Below are 23596 nucleotides of genomic sequence, written 5' to 3'. Positions count from 1 at the left end.
GGACATTAAGGCAACGGTTTCAGTGCGAAAAGGGGCACAGTGGAACAATTTGGTAGAGATTTTCCAACTTTTGCATGTATGATGGCTACAGTCTTTGGCGTGATCTGTAAGAAGCTACTTCATGTCAAACAATGAGGATAGCCACAATCACAGACTGGGCGCCTTTAGCACACCATAAGCGGCATGTCGCTTTATAGCCTGTGGCCAATTAGTGGGAGGAGGTGGCTGCAGGGGCAGAGTTAAGATGCCAGACAACAAGGCTTCCACAAAAATGCACTTTCACTGAACTGAAAAATAACCAGAATGGAGGAAATGTGTCCCATTTAAATAGTGTTGATAAAAATCCATTTTAAAAACCAAAACCCATGTCCTTGGCTAACCGCCAAATACGAAGGAAACTGCTCAGTCAACCCACAGCGAACGTTATTTCTCTCTCCACCTTCTCCAAGTCTTCTCTTGCAGGTTTTGCACAAGTTGCCCTATGTACGTTTTACCCTCTGCTGAATTTGAGGCAGCTTGTCGTCATTGTGAGGATCGGTTCTGAGCGGGTTCTGAAAGCGGTGTCCCCCTGCCATGGTTTGGCCTCCCGCCAACTCTCGTGTTTCCTTCTTCCTTATGAGCATGTGCTTACTGACTAATGGATCAGTGTGAAAATATATCATCTTTGCAATGTTTCTCTTCTGGCCCATGGTTAAGGGGTCTGAATGACCAAAGGATGAGTTACATTTGTAAACTCAGCTTCAAAGCCATACCTTATGTTGTTTTATACTGTAGCACTTGTAACTTGTTCATATGAATAGTAATAACAGTTAACATGGACACACTTACACGTGTGATTGCAGATATCATGTGCCGCACAGCTGTTGGGAATCAGACCTGCGGAACCTCTCACCTCTGTGTAAAATTGGCACGGTGACCTGTGAGGCCTGCTGACCATCCATTGTGCTGGTTCACTGAAATTACGCATGTGCATAAATTTGGCTGGCATCACACAGCAGCTTGCAGGACGACAGCAGGCAGCCCATATCCCTGCCTGAGACAGCCCAGATTAAAAAGACTCTTTTTCTTCCCGATTCATTTAAACACCCATTAGCTAAACAAAGACAGGGCATTAGAGTCCAAAGGTAAGGCTCATTGGAATGCAGACCCCACACTCCTGTCGATACGATGATTTCTTGATTCATGGATGCATTGTTGGGTCTGCATTACTTTACCTAATGATTTGGTTTGCGAGGCAAGCTGCTGTCCCTGATTGTGTTGAGAGGAGGATTCTGGGAGTCGGAGAGTTGGCACTGGCACGTGTAACAGGAGGCAGGCGTTTCCCCGCTGCCCCCCATCGCAGTGTTCCCCACCATCTCCCTCAACAGTGCGACCCTCAGCTTGTCATTTCGTAAATGGCGCTGAAAGTGAATTTAACCCACTGATCCATCCCCTCCCATTTGCCTTGATGAATAACGTACAGCTCAAAGCCCAGCATGACCACCCCTGACAAGAAAATGATCATCATGACTATTCTCAGTCCTCACAGACAACAGTGTATGTATGCTCTGTTTTATACCCTAACCTGTAAACTCTTAAATATAGAGAGAGACATCAGATTAATACACACACACACACACACATTTTCAGAACCGCTTGTCCCTTACGGGGTCACGGGGAACCGGAGCCTACCCGGCAACACAGGGCGTAAGGCCGGAGGGGGAAGGGGACACACCCAGGACGGGACGCCAGTCCGCCGCAAGGCACCCCAAGCGGGACTCGAACCCCAGACCCACCGAAGAGCAGGACTGCGGTCCAACCCACTGCGCCACCGCACCCCCGTATATACATCAGATTAATATTTAAACAAAAATGTAAAAATACAGTAAAATGGCATTTAGAACATTTAAAACAACAACTTTAAATGCAGACCTCTTGTAGTTGCTGATTTGCATGGGGAGGGGCATGATGGTGCAGCAGGTAGCAGTGGAGCCTCAGAGCTCCTGAGTTGTGCATTTGGCCAGGGGAGGGAATCAGAGTCTCTTTCTCTCTGCATTTGCATGGATTTCCTCTGGGTGCTCTCTTTTCCTCCCACATTGCGTTTAGTGTGTGTGAGAGAGTGTGTGATTTCCCTACAATGAGCTGACGTTTTGCCCAGGGTGTATCCTGCCTTGTGCCCTATGCTTCTAGATAGGCTGTGAACTAAAATGACCCTGAAAGCGGTTATTGCTGATGGATGGATGGATGGATTAACTGATTGCACTGGACTTCAAGAATAAATTCTTTAGACTCCAAACTCATAGCTGTCCTCCTTCTCTCCCCTTCTTCACCTTAACTGAACTCCCCCAACCTGCCGGGGACAGATTGCAGTGAAGAAATGTTTGTCAGCAGTAGTTGAGGAAACAGTCCCTCAGCCCTCCGCTTTGTCTCAGAGAAAAACAAATGTCTTGTGGTGGTGGGGGGGCTATTCAAGTCACGAATTTCCACCACAGCATTTGTGCAAATAGATTTTCCTGAATGATGAGACATTTTCCTTATTTTCTGTTTTTCCATGTGAATTTCTTCCTGCAGCCCTTATCTTCATCTTATTCTTTGTGTTGTACCTTATCCTACTGATTCTTTGCCTACCTCTAATTCTGGCGTTTCTTTCTGTTTATCTTCATGTCCTTCATCTTTTTAATGCTCTCCTTCTTTCTTGTATTTATGTGCTGCTTGCCTTCTTATCTGTGGTGCTCATCTCTTGTTTCTCCTTGTTCCTTTGCTTTCTCCTTTTCATCTGATTGTTCTTTGTCATCCGTCATTTGGTCCTTCTTCTTCCTCTTTGGCATCTCCTTCCTCTCCTGCCCTGTACCCTCCATGCATCATCTAGTGTTGTTCATCACCTCTCCACCAGCATCTCTCTTTGCCTTCTCTGGTTTCCTGACCAAACCCTTCTGTCCCCCTTCCCTCAGAGGAACCTCTAGCAAAGGACCTGGGTGCCACTCTTGGCCTCAAGAAATCCAGTTCTCTGGAAAGCCTGCAGACTGCTGTATCGGAGGTGAGGAAGGCCCAGACCCCCTTCTACAAGCCACGACCCCACATGGTGCGGGGTCGCGGCTGCAATGAGAGTTTCCGTGCCGCCATCGACAAGTCATACGATGGTCCTCCCGGGACAGATGACGGTGAGCACTTGTACTGTGATGCCAACACAGGCATGTTAAAAAATACCTCATAGTTATACTGCAGTTGTAAGTTACTTTTACTCAATTTTGTGTTATGCTTTAGCAACACTGCAGTATTGCAGAAATAAAGATGCACTGTTCAAAAGGAATAACAATTGGGGTGTGAATCTTTCGTATGAAAGCGATGCAGTTCAAGTCAAAATGCATGGAGTAGCAACTGAATTTAAAAATTTCATTAGATCCCTAGAAACTGGTTTCGTTTTGACAACACACTAAAGACAAACCTATTAGTGGCATGACACTTTTAGCTAAAAGGTAATGGAGTCCCTGTAGAATTACACTTCAGAGCTTTAATGTAACGTATTGATTCTTTGCTTTACACTGTTTCTTGGAAAAAAGAAGGGTCTACAATTTTTACCTAGAAATTTTGACTTGAGAGTAAAGCACGTTAAGGTACACCTCAGAAATCATATCAAATCAGATGACTCTGCAGAGCCAAACACTCATCATCTGTGATAACGTACAGGTTGTGGGTGAGGGCTGTGTGGTTAGATAAGCATTACGGTCAGTTCTCTCATGGCAACCAAACCAGAAAAGCACTTCACTAGAATAATGTGAAATCCCTTTATGTAAGAGAACAATAATGGGCTGAAACAAGTCTTGATGGAATGAAATGACGTGAGTTTAAATGTTTAGAGCCCTGCTTAACATTTGTGATGCAAAAACATATCTGAAAGCCCGCGTATGGGGGAAGATAACACACACTCTGGGAGAAGCACACAAAATCAAATAATTTCTGTGCCAACTCAGCCCCCCCCAACTCAACTCGTGTGGGACAATAAGAGATCTACCTCCCGCTTGCTCTGGGCTCCAATGGAGACCATATCTGTTCTCTTGTATGTGAGTCCTGGGCCCTTGGAACACAGGATTAATTTTGTACCCGAAATGGAGAGAATTGCCCCGATCTTACATTTTAATTTTAGGCTTTGAGAAGCCAATGCTTCTTTAAAAAAAAACAGACAATCGCCAATACAGCTCAGATTACAGCCTTTTGTTCTGCTTTAATGCTTTTGTCCGCATTATCCCACTCTGACCCCAGTAACGACCAGGAGTCCCACTCCTGACCGCAATGCCTACCCCTGAAAAAAGTGACCCACTTGCCTATGACCACAGCTTAGCATGCATGCAGTGGCACAGGTTTGGGATACATGCAAATGTATTACCCATATTCAGGCTGACTCAATCGCATCCATTTTCAAAACGTGTATGTGTAGAGCACCGAAATGATCCAGAGCAACAGAGGAAAACAAAAAAAAAACAGAAGGAGGCTGAAGGCATAGTAATGAGATTTAATCGCTGTCATATCATTTCCAACATCTAGCAAAGGCAAAACTGTCATTTTCAGCTCTGAGCTCTTAGTTCATAAATATGTCTGATGTGTAGGAAATTGTTAGCAACCACCATTTACATTACATTTATCCTTTATGCGGAAGCTTTTATCCAAAGCAATTTAAAACTTATAACAGGCACATAAAATGAAAACAGAGATCATCAGCAAAGGGCTGGGAAGTAAAGAGAACTCAGATCAGAACCCATTTGTAGTTTCTCAAGGTACTACGGCAAGGTCTCTCCTGGGACATGTACCAGGAATGTTCAGGTTTCAAGACCATGTCCTTAACCAATTTGTTATCTTATGTCCTACAACATGCACATATGTTTACTGAATGCTTAGAGTAAGCTGCAGCAGAAGAGTCAAAAGCCTTCGGTGTTTATGGGCTAAAGAGTAGTCTGTAAAGATGAGTCATTTGTTGAAGATCTGTAGGTATTCTTCATTTCTCTGTGACAGGGATTCTGTGGTCGTGAGTTAATGGAGGAAGGCCATCGCACCGCTGTACAACGGAAACAAAAATATGGCGAGAGCCCTTGCAGCATTTCCAAGTCTTATTCCATCTGTACTCCTTCCATTTGAACACCGAAGCGTTTCTCTTTTGGCAGCCTCCAGCATCACACTGCCCTTTTGATTGGCCTCACAGCAAAGCAAATGCAAGCAACCTGAGCTCTTAGGGGCCATCAGTATGAGACTGAATACCCAGTTGGTACAGCCTCATCAAGGCTCGACGGTAACAGATGGCCACGCTAGTGCATTCAGAAAGAGAGACCATTCTCTTCCATCTCATATACACAGTATTAGTGCCTAAAAATGGTTTTTAAAGGGCAATATGGAAAATCAATCACCACAAAGAAGCATAACTTGTTTTGTAAAAGATTATCCTTATGAGACAACTGGCACCCAGCTGTTGGAATAAGACTAATCAGCCGATGTTTAAAGCCTCATTCTTGTTTGAATGTTTCGGAATATATGATAATATGATGTTGCTTTCATCCATGACTTTCATGCCAGTGCTGAGAGAATTTTACATTCTAAGCCTGGGAACACTGAAGAATATGTGCTTCAGTTGTATCCTTTGGAAATGCACCAAGTAACAGTAGCTTCACTGTGTGTTCCAGGCTGTTGCAGTGTTCATATTCATCTGTGTGTGAGAATGATGACGATGTTCTCATGATGTTTTGGTGCTTCCTTGCAGACAACCTGTCTGACCAGAGCTCCGACCAGGAAACGCCTGCCAGCAGCTCATCCAGGCAGAGGGTTGGAGACATGGAGCACATCACAAAGGACAAGAAGAAAAAGCTCAAAGGCAAAAAGAAAGACAAGTCTAAAGGCAAAGGGAAGGACGGTGATGAAAAGAAGATGAGAGATGGAAAGGAGCAGGACAAGAAGGCAAAAAAAAAGGGGTTTCGATTGCTCAGGTATGATAGTAACCTTAGAAAATGCGGAAAAGTTGATGGATTGTTTCAGTGGAAGCCTTTGGATAGTATGGTTCTGTTGAGAGGTGAAGTTGGGTAATAGCTGGTATAAAACGGAGAGTTTCAATAGGCTGGGAGTTGGTGAGGAGCAGAAAAGGATAACACAAAATACGTAAGATAGGGCAGTTCCCTCTGTTTCTTGGTTAAAAATTCAGCTGTGCTCTGAGAAGTCAGTAGAAGACATCTGTTGGGTTCAGAGGTGATACAGTGTGATGTAGTATACTGCTGTGGTCCTCTTGGGTCATCGCAGACAGGCTGCCATTCAGCTCTACAGCCCTGGTGCCTACCCTGGATGATGGACCACATTAATCCTGGACAGACAGACATGTTTATCTTGTGGTTAACCATCCTGTAGAGCAAACTTTTCCATTACCAAGAAACCCCACAATCCTGAAGCAGCCATGAAATCCATCCACTGCCTTGACTCCTCCTATGAACTATACAGTTTTAATACACATATAAGAACACCCTTCATCTCGCAATGTCAGCCCCAGTTTTCAACAGCAGCAGGGAGGACTTGAACCAACGCTTCAAAACCATCTTGCGAGTGTTTTTGTTAGACATCAAACGGCATGACTAAAGCTCCTCTTTAACTTGCCCACCCCTGGATGTGTTGTCAGAATGTGTGGTAAGCTGTGCGTTTGTCCTTCAGCAGGGAAGCCTTGATTGCTCAGCTTGGCTTTCTGACAGCTGCTCTCCAGCCACAGTGCTGGGCCACAGCCACACCCGTCGTTTGGCAGCCCGCACTGGAGCCCCCCGTCCTCCTGAAGGTGAAACTTCCACGAACTGGACCAGCCGGCCCAGACTGCTGCGAAGCTCACTGGGATGGTTAATCCTGTTCAGTCACGCTGCAGCCGGGTCGGCCCGAAAGCACACCGTGCTTCGCCATTGGCCGGGGCTCTCAGAGGCTCTCCCCACTCACCCCCACCGCAGGCTGAGCAACCATTGTGATGAGCACTGTTGTTCTGTGGAGATAAGCATTTTTTCCAGGCCATAACTGTCGCTGGTTGGGTGGGGTGACTGATGCAGAGGTTATTGAAAACTCCTCATTTTTGTTGGCGCTGTAATTACAGCGAGACGGGCGCATTGCGGATTAGGGAGGGGGCCAGGGTCCGGGCTGACTGTGATTCGCGCTGATTGCTTATTACATTAATAAGTAGCCTGAGGAGAAATTGACGTTTCCTTTCTCTGGCGGTGACAAGCCGCCACTCGTGTTGCTAAGAGATCGCTTTGTGCGTTAGCGCCCACTGCTGACTGAGCATGTGACAGAGCCAGAAACTTCTCTTCGCTCCTGTACTGTGAGCAGGAGGACGATGTGCGCGTGCAGCCCGGAGCTACTGTACACGTCCAGTGTGCTGCAGGACAGAAATTAACGCACAATTATTCAAAGTTTCCGCCATTAGAGTTACCTGCGATGTGTGTGAAAAGCTGAACAGCGGATCGTGGGCGGAGCCACACTGACGCCCCGCCTACTTCCATCTGTTATGTAGCAGTTATGGCAATGTGTGATTGTGGCAGTGTGCTAAAACATCGTGCCTTACGCTGAGCCCCAGGTCTAATGATTGTCCTGTTAGCAATGAACATGTATTTGTTAGCAGACAGCACAGATGGTCCTGCGAAGAGTACGCATCCCTCTTTCTGTTAGCTGCACAATTGTTCTGTCAACAGGAGATGGTGTGGATAAGCAGTTAGCAGTAGACTGTTGATTTTGCAAGTGGCTCACTTTCCGCTATTAGCAGGAGTGTGTACATTCTGCAAGCGGTACACATTGCCTACTTAGGAGAGGCTGTCAGTGAGTCGCCGCCCCTGTGGCCGTGTAGGGAATGGCAGTCTGACAGGTCCTCTTAGTGCTTTATCTCCAGTAACAGTGAGGATTGCGGCTCAGATGGTACAAAGGCACCTGCAGTCTGGCAGTAAGGGGGACCAAAAGCTGTAGGTACAAACAGAATGGCTTTATCCAACAAGGTCCCCCACCACCCCAAGCCAACCCACCACCTCTAAGCACAGATGTCACACAGCATGTCGTTGTTCTAAAAAGGTGTGAAGCACTTAGCTCTTGCAGTGGGCCTGCATGTGGCAGAAGCAGCAGAATGAACGCTGTGGTGGCTGATGGCAGCACAATGGTGGGAGTGCAGGGGGTGGCGGTGGTTCCATTGACAGCCACCACCGTCCTGCACAGCATGTGATACTGAGGCCCCAGGTGCTGGATTGGTCCCATTAGGATCTTTTACATCTTCCAAACAGATGGAGAGGAGGGAATTTTTGCCAGATTTTTCCCTTTCTCTCTCTCATACATCCAGGATATAAACATCCAGGGTGATATGTCCAATACACACTGAGTCTTTGCTCCATAATTACAACTGTTTCCTTGCTTTGCATTTTTGCTTTTGTCAAACTCAGGTTGATATGCAGTTTTTTTTTGCCCAACTTTTTGCACTATAACCATAATAAACGAGTTATTTGTAGTCAGTGACATTTTATCTCATTATCATTACTGTGATATAATTGAATTCATAGCCAAACTGAAAGCTGGAACTGAAAAACATTCCTTAATGAAACAGCAAAATGTTTGAAGATCCGTCAAAGGACCGTTGTTTATACGTTTAAAAGTACATTTGCTGTTTTTTCTCTCCAAGAGTCGTGAAGCATTGATTTTGTAATGTGTAACCTTAATTTAGTCTAACTGAATAATTTTAGCTCTTCAATGGAGCCTTTCTGTCTTCAACAAAAAAACTCATATTAAAAGCATGTGACTATGACTTCTATTGGGAAAAAATGTATGTGTAATATTGAAGCATAACAGATTAGATTTTTTCCTTTTAAGGTGGTTAATGCTCTTTTGTTTGAGTGTCGGAGCTTTTCTTTGGAAGTGCTCGGATTCCGACGTTTGCCGAGGGTTTGCTATGAGCTTCACGTGCATGGACTGGAACGCTATTTAGGATATCAAAACAAACGATTGTCTCTGTCTAATGAGAGGCTTGGCTGGTAGATTCATTCTTTCAGTCACCCTGCAACAAGTACTGGCAGAGCAGCTGGCGCCGTTGTTGGAGGTCATCCTCTGGTCAGCTTTTCTGACTGCTGACCTTCCCCTGATCTCTTGCAAGTTGCTCACTGGCGTCCTGCAGCTCTCACTTTCTTATTTACATTTATTCATCTAGTCGATGCTTTTCTCAGAAGCGACTTGCAATGTTAAGCTACTTACAATCATTTACCCACTTATACAGCTGGGCAACTTTACTGGAGCAATTTTAGGGTACTATAGCCGGAAATCAAACTTGCAACCTTTGGGTCTAAAGGGAGCAGCTCTAACCACTACTCTACCAGCTGTGCCTCAGTGGTCTCCAACTGGTCAGTCTCACTATTCAATCTTCTGATTTCTTACTAATCCCTTACCAGGCCTTCACTAGCTTCTAACAATATTCCCACTGCACCTTCCCAGATCATTCATTGCTCCTTCTTCATTGCTGCTTCTCCTTCACTAGCCTTTCAAGGCATGCATGCTGAGTTGAACAGAGTTCCAGAATTATCTGGGTATCACAATTCAACCAAACAAACAGATTCTCCCTCTTCTATATATGTACCGAAAAGTAGGTCTCCCATTAACAGAAAGACAAGTGTATTTCCAAGATAACTCTACTGAGCCCCAGAAAGACACATAGCAGGGGTTCTAGGGGATTCTTCTATCGCTACGTTGAACCCTCATGTTACAAATATGCTTTTCTGTTAGTCCATTACACCTATTTGGCATTACACTACCCTGTTTTTTACTCTTAGCCCTCTTTATCAACAGCTTGCAGTTATACCCCCAGTCACACACATCCACACTTCCATATCACAGTGACACAAGATATTGCCCTGTGGATTACTGCCCTGCACTATGTGCTCTCTACTAGATGAAGGCATCTAACCCCCGGTTCCCAAGCAGGCTGATGAGACTACTTTGTGCCCTAGTGAGTGATCAGTTTATGTTGAAACAAGTTTGAGGAGGTAGTAGAGAGAAGCCTAAGGAGCCCAATCCTCCTGGATGCAGATGTTGTTTTTTTTTTTTTTGCCATTTCAACATCTGTACTTTCCCAGAACCTTGTTAGGACCACTGGAAAGCATTGAGTTACACCTGTGGAGGGCTGCAAAGGCTCCTCGCAGTTGTAAAAACCAACATAGACATTGAAGTCAAAAGGAGGGGCAGTGAATCCTCTCCACAGGGTTGTGGGTTGACTAGCATGGAAGAAGACCTGCCTGTAATGGTGGGAGGGGCACATCTCCAGCCCCCACATCTGTCCGCTAATAGGCTCTAAACGGAGCCCTGAGGATGCGCTACAGATGGTGCTGTTTAAATATTCTCTTTCAGTGCCCAGCTTCCTGCTGTCATGGAGACGGCTTGTGATGGAGGATCTTCTCTGTGCGCCATCCCGCTTAATGCTCGACCAGGTACCCTTGGGATGAGCTCTCATTGACATCGACCCCCCTGGGGACCAGCAGTGCAGCTCCCCATCTCCTCCCATAGAGTAGAGCCGTAGACGCTTGTCTATTTGGTCCAGGGGTCCAGGAATTGTGGGGAGGTGGCTAACAAGTAACACAGCACCTCAACGAGCCGAAAGTGCCTTTTTCCGCGCATCATCTGGGAGCGACGTGACTCTTCGTGGAAGGAGTCGTTGTCAGCAGCCTGCCTTTGTTCCACAGTGCTGGAATCAAGCAGCCCCGCCAGGACGGCGTGCGCCGCTGACATGTTTGCGTGGAAAAGTGTTTATGATGCATTAGCCGCCTCTCCTCCCTCTGCTCCCTTCATCCCTGCAAACTTCAGAGCTGTCGACTCCTTGGTAAATAAAGCTCCGTGGTTTCCTGACGTCCCGGCTCACCCGCCCCCCTCCGCCCTCCGTAAGCAGCACAGTTGAACATTGTTATACCCTTCAATTAGCTCTAAGGCCCTGTCAGGCAAGGACAGCAGAGGAAGGGCTTTATTTCATTAGTCCACGGCCATTTAGCTACGGATTTATAGACATGAAAGTGACGGCGCCGATTCGTTGTTTGCGGATATTCCGGGTTGTCCTCTCTGAGGTCCGGAGCCACGCTCTGCAAAGCCGGCACGAACCCAAGCCCATTAGCGATGCAGCACTGCTGCGATCTGGAGCCCATCCCTCGGCAGCGGGCGATGGGAACGGATCAGAGCGCCACGCGGCACAGCCGCTGTCTGCATCCTCCCACTAAGCACTAATGTGTAAAGTTCTGCAGAGCTGAGGGCAGGGGAAGATGCTTCTGTTCAGACTGTGGGTGTGACATCCATCACTGTTGACTCCAAATTGGATTTCTGTCACAATATTGTTGACTGCATGCATGTTTCCGTTGCCCCTGTATGAATCAGTGCATGCTTTCAGTTTGAAGTATTCTCACTTTGTGAGTGTGTGGCTCTGTGTATGTGTGTGTTTAACAACTACTGCTGTTACAAGGCAGCTGTGGTGTTTTGTGTGGACCTCAACTCCTCCAGGAGCGTCATTTCTCCACGACCAGTCATTCCATGCCTCTGCATTATGACAGCATGCACAGAAGTGCTCTGTCCTGCCCTGCTGCTGTTTTCTGCTGTAAGGTTCCCCCGGGCGAGGATGCAGTAACCAGTGCAAAGGACAGATTAGTTTCCTGTTGTTCACTCGGTTATGCATTCCTCTCATTCTGCTGCCATAGGCGGTGGAGGTGGGGTGGACGCAAACTTGTAGCATGATCAATTGGCTTCATAAGGAGTTGGGGGTGGGGCAGACACAAACAGTGGACTGGTTGTAACGTGCTTGGAAGTCACTAGATGTTGGAGAGCCCAAAGTCCTTTAGAGAAAGAGGGAGAGAGTGCCAGGAGGCTTGGAGTACATTTGCAAATATTCCTCCTGCTCCTGCTATGGTTGCTTACAGGATTAAGTAGGAAGGTACAAGTGTGTGAGCTCCAGACTTAATCAATGTGATCATAGTACCCTGTGGTTCTCTCACACTGGTGAAGATGGCTGATGTTGGACTGCAGCAGCATGGCACAGTGGGAAGTCTGAGGGGATTTTTTTTTAGGATTTTTAGGATATTTTTAGGATTTTGGATTCATGCATGGGTTTGAATTCAGCTCAGTCTGTGAGGAGTTAGGAGGTTCTCTCTACGTACATCGACATTTAATTAATTTCCCCAAAGTGACTTACGGTGTAATTTACCTATTTATACAGCTGAGCAATTGTACCTGGAGCAATTGAGAGTAAATACCTTTCTCAGGGGTTGTGCAGAAGGAGGTGACATTCAAACCTGAGATCAGAGGCAGCAGCTTTAACTGTTATGCTACCTGCTCCTTTGTATGTTTCAACCCACAGTGCAAAGATATGTTTCAGATGGTGGCTCTAAAATGCCCTCAGTGTATGTATGTGTAAGTGAATAATTGTGTGTAACTGCCCTGTAAAAGACTGGGATCACATTCAGTGTGTACCCTGCCTCATGTTGTATATTTATAGGATTGGCTGTGGACCAGTTTGGACCAAGCTCTGGACAAGTCATGGGTGGGTGGATGGATGGATGGATGGATGGAGATCCTCTACATGAAATGTTTGTCTAGCTTCTATGTTTTCTCCTGAAAAGTCAATTGAGATTATGATCGCAACCTGTGAGGGAAAGCATTTTTGTACACATAAATAGAAGTTGTAGTTTGACTGTTTTCGCGGTTCTTCTTACCCTCAGGTAATCATTGCTCTTTTAAACTCCTCCCTTCTCTCCTGACCTGGAAAGGAGATCTCATGAACTTTGCATGTACAGCATTCTTCTGCATTAGGAGCTCATTACAGTTGGCTTGTCTTTCTATATGTGGTTTCAGTAAGCTCTTAGCGTGCGTGCGCATGTTATGAAGTGGATTAGCGCATGTCCTGAAATGTTCATGAACTGCTTTGACTACAGCACTGTGTGCTCACAATGGTCAAGTTTGAAAAAGCCACGAATTCTGGAAGCAGTAAGTATCATCTGAACTCCCAGGTACCATGAGTGTGTAAAGTGTTCATCTGCTGGCCATAAAGTAGGCTGGCCCAAGATAGTTATAAGTAGTTCATTTTACAATAACAAAAAAGCACTTATTTTTGATAAAACTGTGAAATAGTATTATTACTGCCAGTATTTTAAGGTGAGGCTGTAGTTTATTGTACATATTTGTGTTTTTACATCTTAATTTTCCAGCAATTTTCATAGTGGTAAAGCCTACAGGATGCGTCCAACTTAGCTTCGTCAATTTCAGGTCAAATTTACTAATAGTGTGTTGCCATCAGCATGTCATCACTACAGTCTTGCCAACACAGCCTTTGGCATGTAGAGACACATAAGCACAGAAAAATTAAAAAAGATGTGAAAAACAAATTAATATTAACGCCTATGGCCATCACAAAAATGGCAGCATAACCAGTGAAGGAATTAATAGAGCAATCTCTTAGTAGCCATGTTTTCCTCATGAGTTCTTTGAAATAAATCCATGCTTTTTATTATATATCCAAAGAAATCTGCTAAATTTGCACATAGATATATATACACACACACATACTGTATGTATATATACATTTTTTATTGTACACAACATTTTATAATATTAGAGTTATATCTAAAGCCCTTTGCCCATTTCACGTAAAATCCAAATGGAACATCCAAAATACAGTATATATTATATTAGTTTTTTCTGAGGCAAGTAAAAAGGGAAATTCATTTCTCGTCATCGCTAGCCCAGACCGGGTTACATTATCGGTGTCTCCGCGTTCAGGCGTAAGGCGGCCAAAGGGAAATAAATTACTTCTTTCCTCCCTCCTCCATGAATCGGACAGGTTCCTAAAATGATTTGTGCATTTATTTGTGCCGATATGCTCCGTCAATCAAGTGTCAGGGAGTAAAAAGTGTCTCCGATTCAAAGGAGGAGAATAGCCTGTTCATACATATTTATAAGCTGATAAAAGTGGGTGGGACGTGGTGGCTCTCTCTCTCTCTCTCGCTCTCTCTCTCTCTCTCTCCCTCCACTGGGCTCTTAGTGATGGTCATTTGTAAGCTATGGCTTGTGAGGGTCTGTGCCGCAGTCGAGCCTCACACAGTGTGATATTGTAATTCAGGAGCTATTGTACTGACTTTTTAGCTGCAAGGGCTGTTAACCGACTGTACGAATAAGCGGCTCTCAGACAGCATTAGGCTGGCTGGATGCCGTCCACGTGGAACGGCCACCAAACAGGCCGCTTTCAGCACAGTCTCCTGGTGGCACAGCCGTATGCAGACGAAGGCTGCTGTTAGTACAGGCTGCCATGAGCACAGGTTTTGCTACCAGCAGTGTCCTAGGACCTGTGCATGTCTCACACGTCCATCGCAGAAGCCAGCTACGTATTGCCGTCCTGTACCCTCTCAGAACATCACCAGTTATCTGCAGATGTCTCCTAGCTTCTTAGCCACTTCCCTGTCCCCTCTCACTCCCACAAACCCCCAGGCAAACGCAGTGGATCAGCACCTTGTTAATGTGCAGTAATGGTGCCAGTTGGTAGCATTCATCCCGATACGAGATTGTCTTCCACATGCGCTCAACACTTGCGACACCGTTGCAATGCATAATTAGCAGCGCTGTCAAAACGACCTCCACAGACGTGCCTGGCAGTCGTCGCGCATCGGACGAGGTGCGATCAGCAAATATCTGTTGATGGGGTGAAATTCTGCTAATCTATGCAGAAAGGATGCATGGTGTCATGGGGAGGGTGGTGTCACGTGGCATATTTGGGGCATGTTTCATACTCTTGCTCCCCTCTGCTGAGCCATGGCTGCTCTTCCCAGTGAGAGTGATACACTGTTAAATACCCTAGTGTGTTTAACATTATATTTGTAGATTGCAACGCAGTGTAGTACAGTGCTCTGGGGTAGCACAAACCTTCATCCCGATGACTTTACAAGCCAGGCAATGTAATAGTGGCATGGTGGCAAAGAGGCAGCTCTGGTGCCTCACATCTACTGGGCTGTGCTTTGGATCTGGGTTCAAAACCAGAGTGTCCCTGTTCTTCCAGTGTTCATATGGATTCCCTCCCACATCCCAAAGACATGTGCAGAAGAAGGCAGCGGTGGACCACTTGCATACCCCAAGTGGTTGCCAAGATGGCACTCAACCTATCCAACAGTACATGAGCTTCAACACACATCTCCATCCTAATCAGTCATGCACAGTGTGAAACTGTTTAAACTGGATCAGTAATATTCTGTGGATTGTTCTAGACCAACCAGGTTCCTCAAACCGGTGAAAATTTTGCAGGACCTTGTGTCTGTCCTCAATAAACAAGGCAGCATTGGGGCACACAGGGCTGTTCTACCCATGCCGTAGCAATAGGCTTTCAAAATGCTTGCAGGTGGAGATCAGCATCCCCCAGTTCACTGGAAGTGTAACAGTTGAGCTTCTGGGAACTGGAAAATATATGGAAAGATACCAAGACATGAGATTTGGCTTTTTTTTGTCTTTGTAAAATTGTTGAGTTGAAGTACCTCAGTATCGCACCTCTTATACAGTATGGGCTGTGTAGAGTCCAGAGTTGCTGTCTTCGGATTTAATGGTTATTGGTTTGAATCTCACCTACTGTCGTAGTGCCCTTAAGCAAGGTACTTATCCTAAATTGCTCCAGTAAAAACTACCCAGTTATATAAATTGGTAAATAGTCATAGCAGAACATTTTAGGTTACTTTGGAGAATAGTATCATGTAAATGTTATCATTTAATCACAAGTTACATCCAAAGGCACTTAGAGTTCAAGGCATTGACACAGCTAGAGCACAATTTCTGTTAAGTACTTACTTACAAGTAATAATAGCAGGGCCTGTTCTTTCCATAACCTCTACACTATCACCTCCTACAGAAGATGGTTATCTACTGTAAAGGTACAGCGACTGTGAGAGAAAGCTGGTCCATCCATACAGTAGTGTTGCATGTGCTTGCAGAGTTGCAGCTTAGACACAGGAGATGAAAGGGTAAGTCTGAACTCCAGGCTGAAGAAGGCGCCAGACCTTAATTATGGCCCAAATGACCGTCATCAAGAAAAGAGTGATTGATTGGCTTCCTCTGCCATTATGGTGTCTGCTCCCTTAAGGAGTCTTACGGAAAAGAGGCCTCATCGGAAAGGTTAAGGACTGGGGGAGGTCAGTGGAGGCAGTGGGCTGCCATCCTTTTCTGGTGCCTGGGGTTCTAATATGGCTTTCAGTGGTGTGGGTTACGCACCCTGGCTTCCTCTGTGGTGGGGGTTGGATGGGTCCTGGGTCATAGCCACCTGCTCTGCTTTCTCTGGCACCGTGGAAACACGCGTCAATAATTCTACTTCACGTCGGAGGGTGGAGCACTGGACAATAGAGGTTTCTGTTCCAAGGAAGGGTTCTCACCCTCCACCTCCTGGCCAGCACACCTGAGGGTGGACACAGTATTTGCCACCTGTTTATTGACCACCACAAACAATGGGAGACAGATCAAGTGTCATTTCCCTTTAGAAGACCTTTACAAGAGATGCAGATGTGTGTAGATGGGTCAGCCAGTGAAAGGTCCCTGTCCTGATGTCAAAGCACAAAGAGCACCAGAGAAGGGAAATGAGCAATTTAAATGGATTGCAGGGTCCAACTACCCCATTTGGGTGATACATGTTTCCCTTGTCGCTCCATTGTTGTGTCTCAGGCATATCGCGGTCTGCAAACTTGATTGATGTGTTACTGATCAGTGGACAGACTCATGGTGCTTACGTTCCTGCTGCTGATTTTTACAAATAATGGCGTCCACATTGTTCGATATTATCCAGGTCAAGGCCTAGAATATGAAAGAGTCTTTGTTGTTTCTCCTTTGTCCTGGGGGCTTATCCCCCTTTCACAGTTATTTCTGCTGGGGGTTTAGTAGGTGTCCTGGTACCTCTGAGTGGCAGCAGTTTTCCATGTGAGCTTCGCTCGGCTGCTCCGTCCCCGTGGACCACGCTGGCCTCAATTTGGGCTTGTTAACTTCAGCTTTGGTAGAACTCAGTAAGAACTCAGTTCTTTGATGTAAATAATGTGCCTGCGTGTCTGTTTCAGACTTGGGGAGGGGTCGTGCAGTTGTATTTGTCAGCAGTAGGCATAATGCTAAACAAAGAGTAATGAGTCAATTTTATTTTTGCCTAAGAGTGGGTATAATTGTTTCCCATTGTCTTTAGTGGTTGATTCTGACTGAGATGCATGTGCAGAGCGATTAAGCATATACTGCTTTTTTCTGGCTGGGTGATGTGAAGGAGTAAAGAGCCTAGCTAAATTTAATTAAACCCAGAAGAAAAGAAAGGCTCATTATGTAGTAATTACAGGCCGAGGCAGAGATGGGCGGCGCTTACTACCACCGGAGTGTATTCAATTGAGCCCTTTGTTACACTAGTCAACACTGTCAGACATGCCACTCATGTTGGCCCTTAGTGTGTGTTTGCAGCCCTTCGAGGCTCAAGGGCCACCCTGCCGCGAGACTCTGTGTGTGTTTGTGTGTGTGAGCCAAGTCTGGCCTTTTTTATGGCTGTGTTTGTGTAAGAGATAAGAGACCCGCAGTGACCCGTTCCAAAGCAGTGCAGTTCGGGGTTCTGCTATCACTTACTTTCTCTTCTGCTTCGAGGGGCAGCTGTGCGTGACTTTCTACACCACGTCTTCCTTATTTTTTCATTTCTTCAGTTCTGGCAGGGCAGCAAAATTCTCTCGTCTCTGCTTCCATATGAACACTCTGTTGCCCTGAAGACAGTGGCGAGAGATCAGTGTGGGTTCCTCCAGCTTTACAGCCACGCTGCTCTTCATGTTGACCAGGCAAAATCTGGTTGTGTCCTGCAATTGGATACTGATGTGGTGATTGACAGCCCTGCTGTTACCAACACCCCCCACCCCCACAGCAGAGGGCAGATGGGAAACAGGACCGCCATTCTGCTCGAAGCCCCACAGCCAATCAGGACCCAGATAAAAATACGGAGTAATCTAATTATTAGGGTAGCGTTCTGTGTGAAGAGGTTTAACTTCTCACGCCTCACTCCCGAAGCCCTGCTGTTGCTTATATTCCTAAGCTACTTATTTCAGACACTATGTTGCTCTCCCTGGAGCGTTGCCTTTTCTTTGTCTTTGCATCCTTCTCTCCAGTCAGGCACACTTTCTTCAGCAGTTTTTCCTTTTCTTCAAACACACTATGGAACCTGTGAAAACTGTATGTTTGCGTGTGACTGTCTGAGTGCACGTTCTTGTATGTGTTCTGGTATATGTGTGATCCGCTGTGAGAGTTGGTGTCTTTGTGTGGCTCTAGCGCTGATCCATCTGTTCAAGTGGTACATAGATTTTCATACTGGAGACATAATAAGATGAGCCTTTTTAACACTCCTGTGCTAGCTGCTCTGGGCCACATCGGTGAAAGCACGGTCTTCACACACAGAGCTTTCAAGGTGCGCTTTAAGTCACTACTAATAAAGCAGAAAGAATTATTTAGCTGACAACACTTTCTGGGCTTGTACTTTTCCATAACCCTTGTTAAGGACCGCTTTCTATTTTTGGTGTTCCCATCCAAAATTTGGCAGCCCTTCTGTAAAGCAATAATTAACCAAGTTATCACTTTATACTGTTCTCTCCTTTTAACTAACTTAATTTCTAGCCATTACTAAATTCTATAGTTTAAGTTTTGAAGTCTATAGACCTCCTTTAAAGGCCTGCAATGATACGACTCACGCATTCATTCTGACCAAACACACTACAGATGTACGAGACTGTAATAAAGCATGCAAAATTCAGTGAAACTGTTGAGCATTAAATTTATGTATTCAGATGCCTAGCATGGAAGATGCCATGAAGCCTTAAGGCAAGATAAAAGAAACCATACTTATGACTGGGACAAGTTGTAAATGGGTCAATTTTGACCGGAACACAGCCCAAGGGTTAAATTAAGTTGTCATTTTGAGAGTATGAGTTGAGGTGCTATGGAGTAGAACAGCTCTGTGGAATGAATTAGACAAGCAGACCTACTGACGTGATGTTGTGTGGGGCAAGGCTAAGAGGCGGCCATTGGATTCCACTCGCCAGCCCATTCTCCTCAGTTACCACAGCTGGGCTAGATTAGCTCATCATGGCCAGCTGCTAACTTGCTGTTTATTTGGTCTCTTCAGTCTCCTAACTTGATGCCACCCTCGATGAACAGTCAAATTCTTGTTGGTATGTGGCCCTTTGGCATCACAGACCAGTTTCACAAAGCTCTGCCGTCTTTCTTTTTCTCCCTCTCTCTCTTTCTTTGGCTCTCTTTTCCTCTCTCTTGTGTCCTCCAGGCATTTCCAGTGCCTTCCATAGAAATGGGGAAGCCACAGGGAATTGTAATTATTTTCAACCAGCAGCCGTTCTCCCAGCCCCTGAGTGTAAAATAGAATGGGACACACTTTTACAAAGATGTGACTGGCCCTGCCCATTTTCCCAAGCAGATGACTGTACTGTGATATGCATCACCCTGCATTTAATGTGACAACTACCAAAACTCTGTCTTCCACAACACTGAAGGGAGGCAGCAGGCTCCGGGACATGATCATTACATACTTTTTAGTCTGCTGAAACTTCATTAGTACTCCTTAAGGTCACTTTGTTCCCCACCCCTGACTGCCCTTTTGGCCTGAAAAAATTTGAATAGCCGGAAGTCAGAGAGCAATCTAAAATAACCTTCAAACAACCAGCTGGTGCGCAGCTGGTATGATGCAGGGTGAGCTGGGGTGGAGCTGGGGTGGAGTTGGGATGGAACTGGGTGGAGTTATTGTGGAGGTGGGAAGGGATGGGTGGGGCCATCATAGGGATGGGAGGAGCTGGGGTGGGGCCATTCTGGAGAAGAGAGGAGCTGGACCCGGGCTTTGATAGAGTTGGTCAGAGCTGCAGCACAAGGAGGTAGGATGTCTGTACCGCAAGCACTTCACCCTGCACATCTTGAACCATCTGTCTGTGTGTGGGGGTAGTGGTGTCTGTCTGTGAGGCTTTTACAGTGAAGCATGGAACAGAAAATGATCTGAAAATGGTACGACAAGCAGTACAACAAGGCAGATTCCCTTCTTGATGACAACCTCCTTCCACCTCCCTCTCACAGCTTGATGAGGCCTGCATGTGTGTAGGGATTCTGCAAGTGTCTCTTGTCTTAGAGAAATCATTTGGAGAGGGGTCCAGATCACCTTCACCGAAGTTTGTAGGCCCGAAGGGGACAGAATGAAAGCTAGATTTTCGAATATAGATGTCAGCTTTCATTAATGACAAATTTCCAGATAGGGAAAGTGACTGCTGTCATTTACCCCGCTAATACTCATTCAAGGTGACAGGATGTGATTTAATATATGGAAACAAGCGAGATCACTGTTATGGTAAATGCTGCCTTTTTAACTGGGATGAACACTGCTGGAGATGGGATGAGCTGTTCTGACTCTCTGGATTAGGATGTTACCCTAAACCCATTACACACTGGGATACACTGTAATGAAATGCAACCAGTGTTTACCCTGTGGTGTAGTAAAACCCTAGTCTGGCTGAATTTATCCCACCACCCCCAGTCAGCGAAGTCCTCACAAACTCCTCTGTTTTGCACCATTCCCCAAATTTGCCCTGTTTTAATTGGCACAGTGTGGAAAGTGGTTTGAAACCCTTTGCAGGTACAACAGACTCACAATCCCAGCTTCTGGTCTTTGACAGCTTAATAACGGTCTTTTCTCTTTATTTTTTAATTTGCTTTGATTTGCTTTTTTTAGGATCCTTCAGTCTTTGTTCACGTTATTATTTTTTCCCTCAGTTTAGTATCAGAAGGACTGTTTGAAAGAGTGCCGGTTTGTCGAAGTCGTGATTTAATTGGACTGAAGGGTATGTCAGCGGGTCTGCGTTTAATGTGCATTAGGTCGTCCTCTCGGCAGCTTCCCTTTGAAACTATGGGAAATATGAGTGTCTGCCAACCGCTTATTAAAGATGAGAGGAATCTACTGAGCACATGTGAAATGCAGTTTGAATGCCCCTCACCGAACTGCAAAAAAGGGTTCTAGCCTATATCAGCATTATGCACTCTTTATACGCTTTTATTGATATCATTTATTGTGTCTTTTTGTTGCATACAAAGTGCAGCTCCAGCATGTTGTGTGCTCCTTCTCAGGGGTGAGTTGACATTCAGGTCGCCATGCCAGCACCATAATGAGAAAGCTGAAATGGAGGTTGCGATGTTTGCATGCCAAGCGCGCTATGAAATGGCTCCGGTTTAATGAGATAAATACAGTAATTAGGTTATGCGAGGGCTGGGAATCGAGGCTCGGGGTGTCAGGGAGGAGAGGAGACACAGCACTGGGTGTCACTCCGTGCCAAATTTCCTTATGCCGTACAAATGAACTCTTGCAGCCAGATCTGAATTTGAGGCTCGAGGTTGGCTGGTCGGCCATTTTGCTGCTGCACCTTCAACGATTCGGAGAGGTATCAGAGTCAGTACGACCCTTGGGGCGCATCGGATTCTCGGCAGCCAGGTGTGGCAGCATTCAGAAAGGCTGCTAACAGCCAGGTGTCTCAGTTGTTGATGAATAAAGACAACAATGGTAGCGTGTCACTTTAACCTATCAAGGTCAGCCCCAAGAGGGAAACGACTCATGCTGTTTTACCGTTTTCAGGGCATCAGACAATTGTCCTACTGCCTTCTGCTGTCTACTCCACATATCAGATTACTTGTGCGGTTTACCTACAGAAATCAGAGAAAAGGACTGTACCCAAAAATCTGATACTCCCACAGTACAACACAATTTCTTCTGCCATGCACAGTGATAAGGATGATAGAACCAACAAACTGTCATAAACCAATGGCTCGTCCGGTGCCCATTGAGCGTGGCTCACGGGGCCAGAGCAGCCTCTTGTTTACAGGTCAGGAGACTAGGCTTGTAAAAAAAAAAAAAAAAAATAAAGAAAATGAGCTGACCGAGTTGATTCCCAGTGGGGAACAATTCTTGACCTCACAATTAATGTGGGTGAATAATCTGAATTCCAAATATCCCCTTATTATATCAATTTATCAGTTTATAATTAAACTATCAATTTATCATTAATATTGTTGTTTCATTTAGCTTTCTTCAAAGTGAGTGACAATCTTAGATTTGTACACTAAGCTACTAATATAGTTCTTTATCCATTTATACAGCTGAGTGATGTAACTGGGGCAATGCAGGGTAAGTACCTTGTTCAAGGGTACTACAGCAGGAGCAGGATTCAAAGTGTGCAAAGTGAGAGCTCGAACCTTTAAACTACTTGTTGGTCTGTGGTTTGTTGATAAAGTGGTAAATTGGTATTTGTAGGGGGCATGAGAGGGTTTCTGTCTGCACGTCATTTTGTCTCTGTCTCTCTGTCCACGTTGTCACTCACCCCTCCTGACCAGAGCGTGTCGGCAGTTACTCAGTGCACCTTTCACACGGCCTTTGGAGGCAGAGGCCAAGTTTTGAGAACGCGGGCTCTGTTTGCTCATGTTTTTCACGCAGAGTATCATTCTTCTTGCCTCCCACCTCAAAAGCAATGAAGCTGACACCGATGCCAGACACGCCATCCGCATCCGTCGGTGCCACCCCGCCTCTCGGCACGCACACCTTGCCGTGTTTGTCAGCAGGGGAAAACTGCCAGTCTCATCACCTCCTCAGCTTGCAGGCGTTGTGTTGCACGATGCTGTTTCCCAAAGAGTGATGCCGACCTGCAACCGCACCCCCAGCCCCCGCCCCACAGGGGCCTAATCACCACTTCCTCTCAGCTTTGCAGAGCCACTTTAATGCAGACATTGCTGTGCTCACGTCTAATTAAGGCCAGAGGTTGTAAATACTCTTTGCATATAAAGCAGGAGCACTTTCATTTCAAAACCCTAATGAAATCTCTGCTACTTTGTCTGGAACTTATTAGTGCTTTTGTAATTGTTTTATTTTTCTTTTTTTGCTTTTCATTCCTTATCATAGTGATAGTGGCAACATTAATTGTTTATGAAACATGTTTCAAGACTTCTTCTTCTGTTATTCTCTCTATAAATTTATGGCAAAAAAATTTTATCAAAAAATTATATCGTAGTCTCAAATACTTTAGATCTGACGTTTTCTGTGAGTGTTTCTTCTGATCATTTTGCAGTGAACGGAACGCTACAGTGTGTGTTGTTCAGGGGGAATAAGCAGATCCCTTAGTCGCTTGACTGATGCCATGTTGTGACAGAGTGATTATGTCCACCGCAGTTACTCTCAGGTTGTTCGATCAGCACTCAGCATGATTCTGGTTCGAGAGCAGAACCACAGTGTGCAGCTGTTTAATGGAAGGCGGTTTTTGGTTGTCTCGCTTCCTCCAGTAATTCAAAGATCTGCTCTTCTGATTAATTATCTGGTCCCTCTAAATTGCCCTCAGTGGGTGCTCTGTGGTGGACTGACATCCCATCCAGGGTGTATTCAGTTTTGTACCCTGTGTTTCTTGGGATAAACTTCACATTGACTGTGGTTCTTTTACAGAAGATGGATGGATGGATGGATGGGGGTTAGATGGCAGCTGGTTGGATGTTTGTGAATAGGTAAAATGGGTGAAATTCCATTCAATGTGATTTCCCTGCTTCAGTCTCTCTCGCTCCACTT

At 45.5% G+C, this 23596-nt stretch overlaps 1 protein-coding gene across 1 annotated transcript in view; it reads left to right on the top strand.

Annotated features, from left to right (window-relative positions):
- Positions 1 to 23596, top strand: part of LOC108918456 (partitioning defective 3 homolog B-like) — a 182970-nt gene that overhangs the window by 108529 nt on the left and 50845 nt on the right. Inside the window, exons 17-18 of the mRNA XM_018725718.2 lie at positions 2931 to 3140; positions 5726 to 5948. Coding sequence (XP_018581234.1) covers positions 2931 to 3140; positions 5726 to 5948 — 433 coding nt within the window. The remainder of the gene's footprint in view (positions 1 to 2930; positions 3141 to 5725; positions 5949 to 23596) is intronic.

The sequence above is a fragment of the Scleropages formosus genome, chromosome 14 (genome assembly GCF_900964775.1).
Source record: "Scleropages formosus chromosome 14, fSclFor1.1, whole genome shotgun sequence".
In the NCBI taxonomy this organism is placed as follows: domain Eukaryota; kingdom Metazoa; phylum Chordata; class Actinopteri; order Osteoglossiformes; family Osteoglossidae; genus Scleropages; species Scleropages formosus.
The sequence above is the reverse complement of the archived record's forward strand: the minus strand, read 5'-3'. Positions and strand labels throughout refer to the sequence as shown.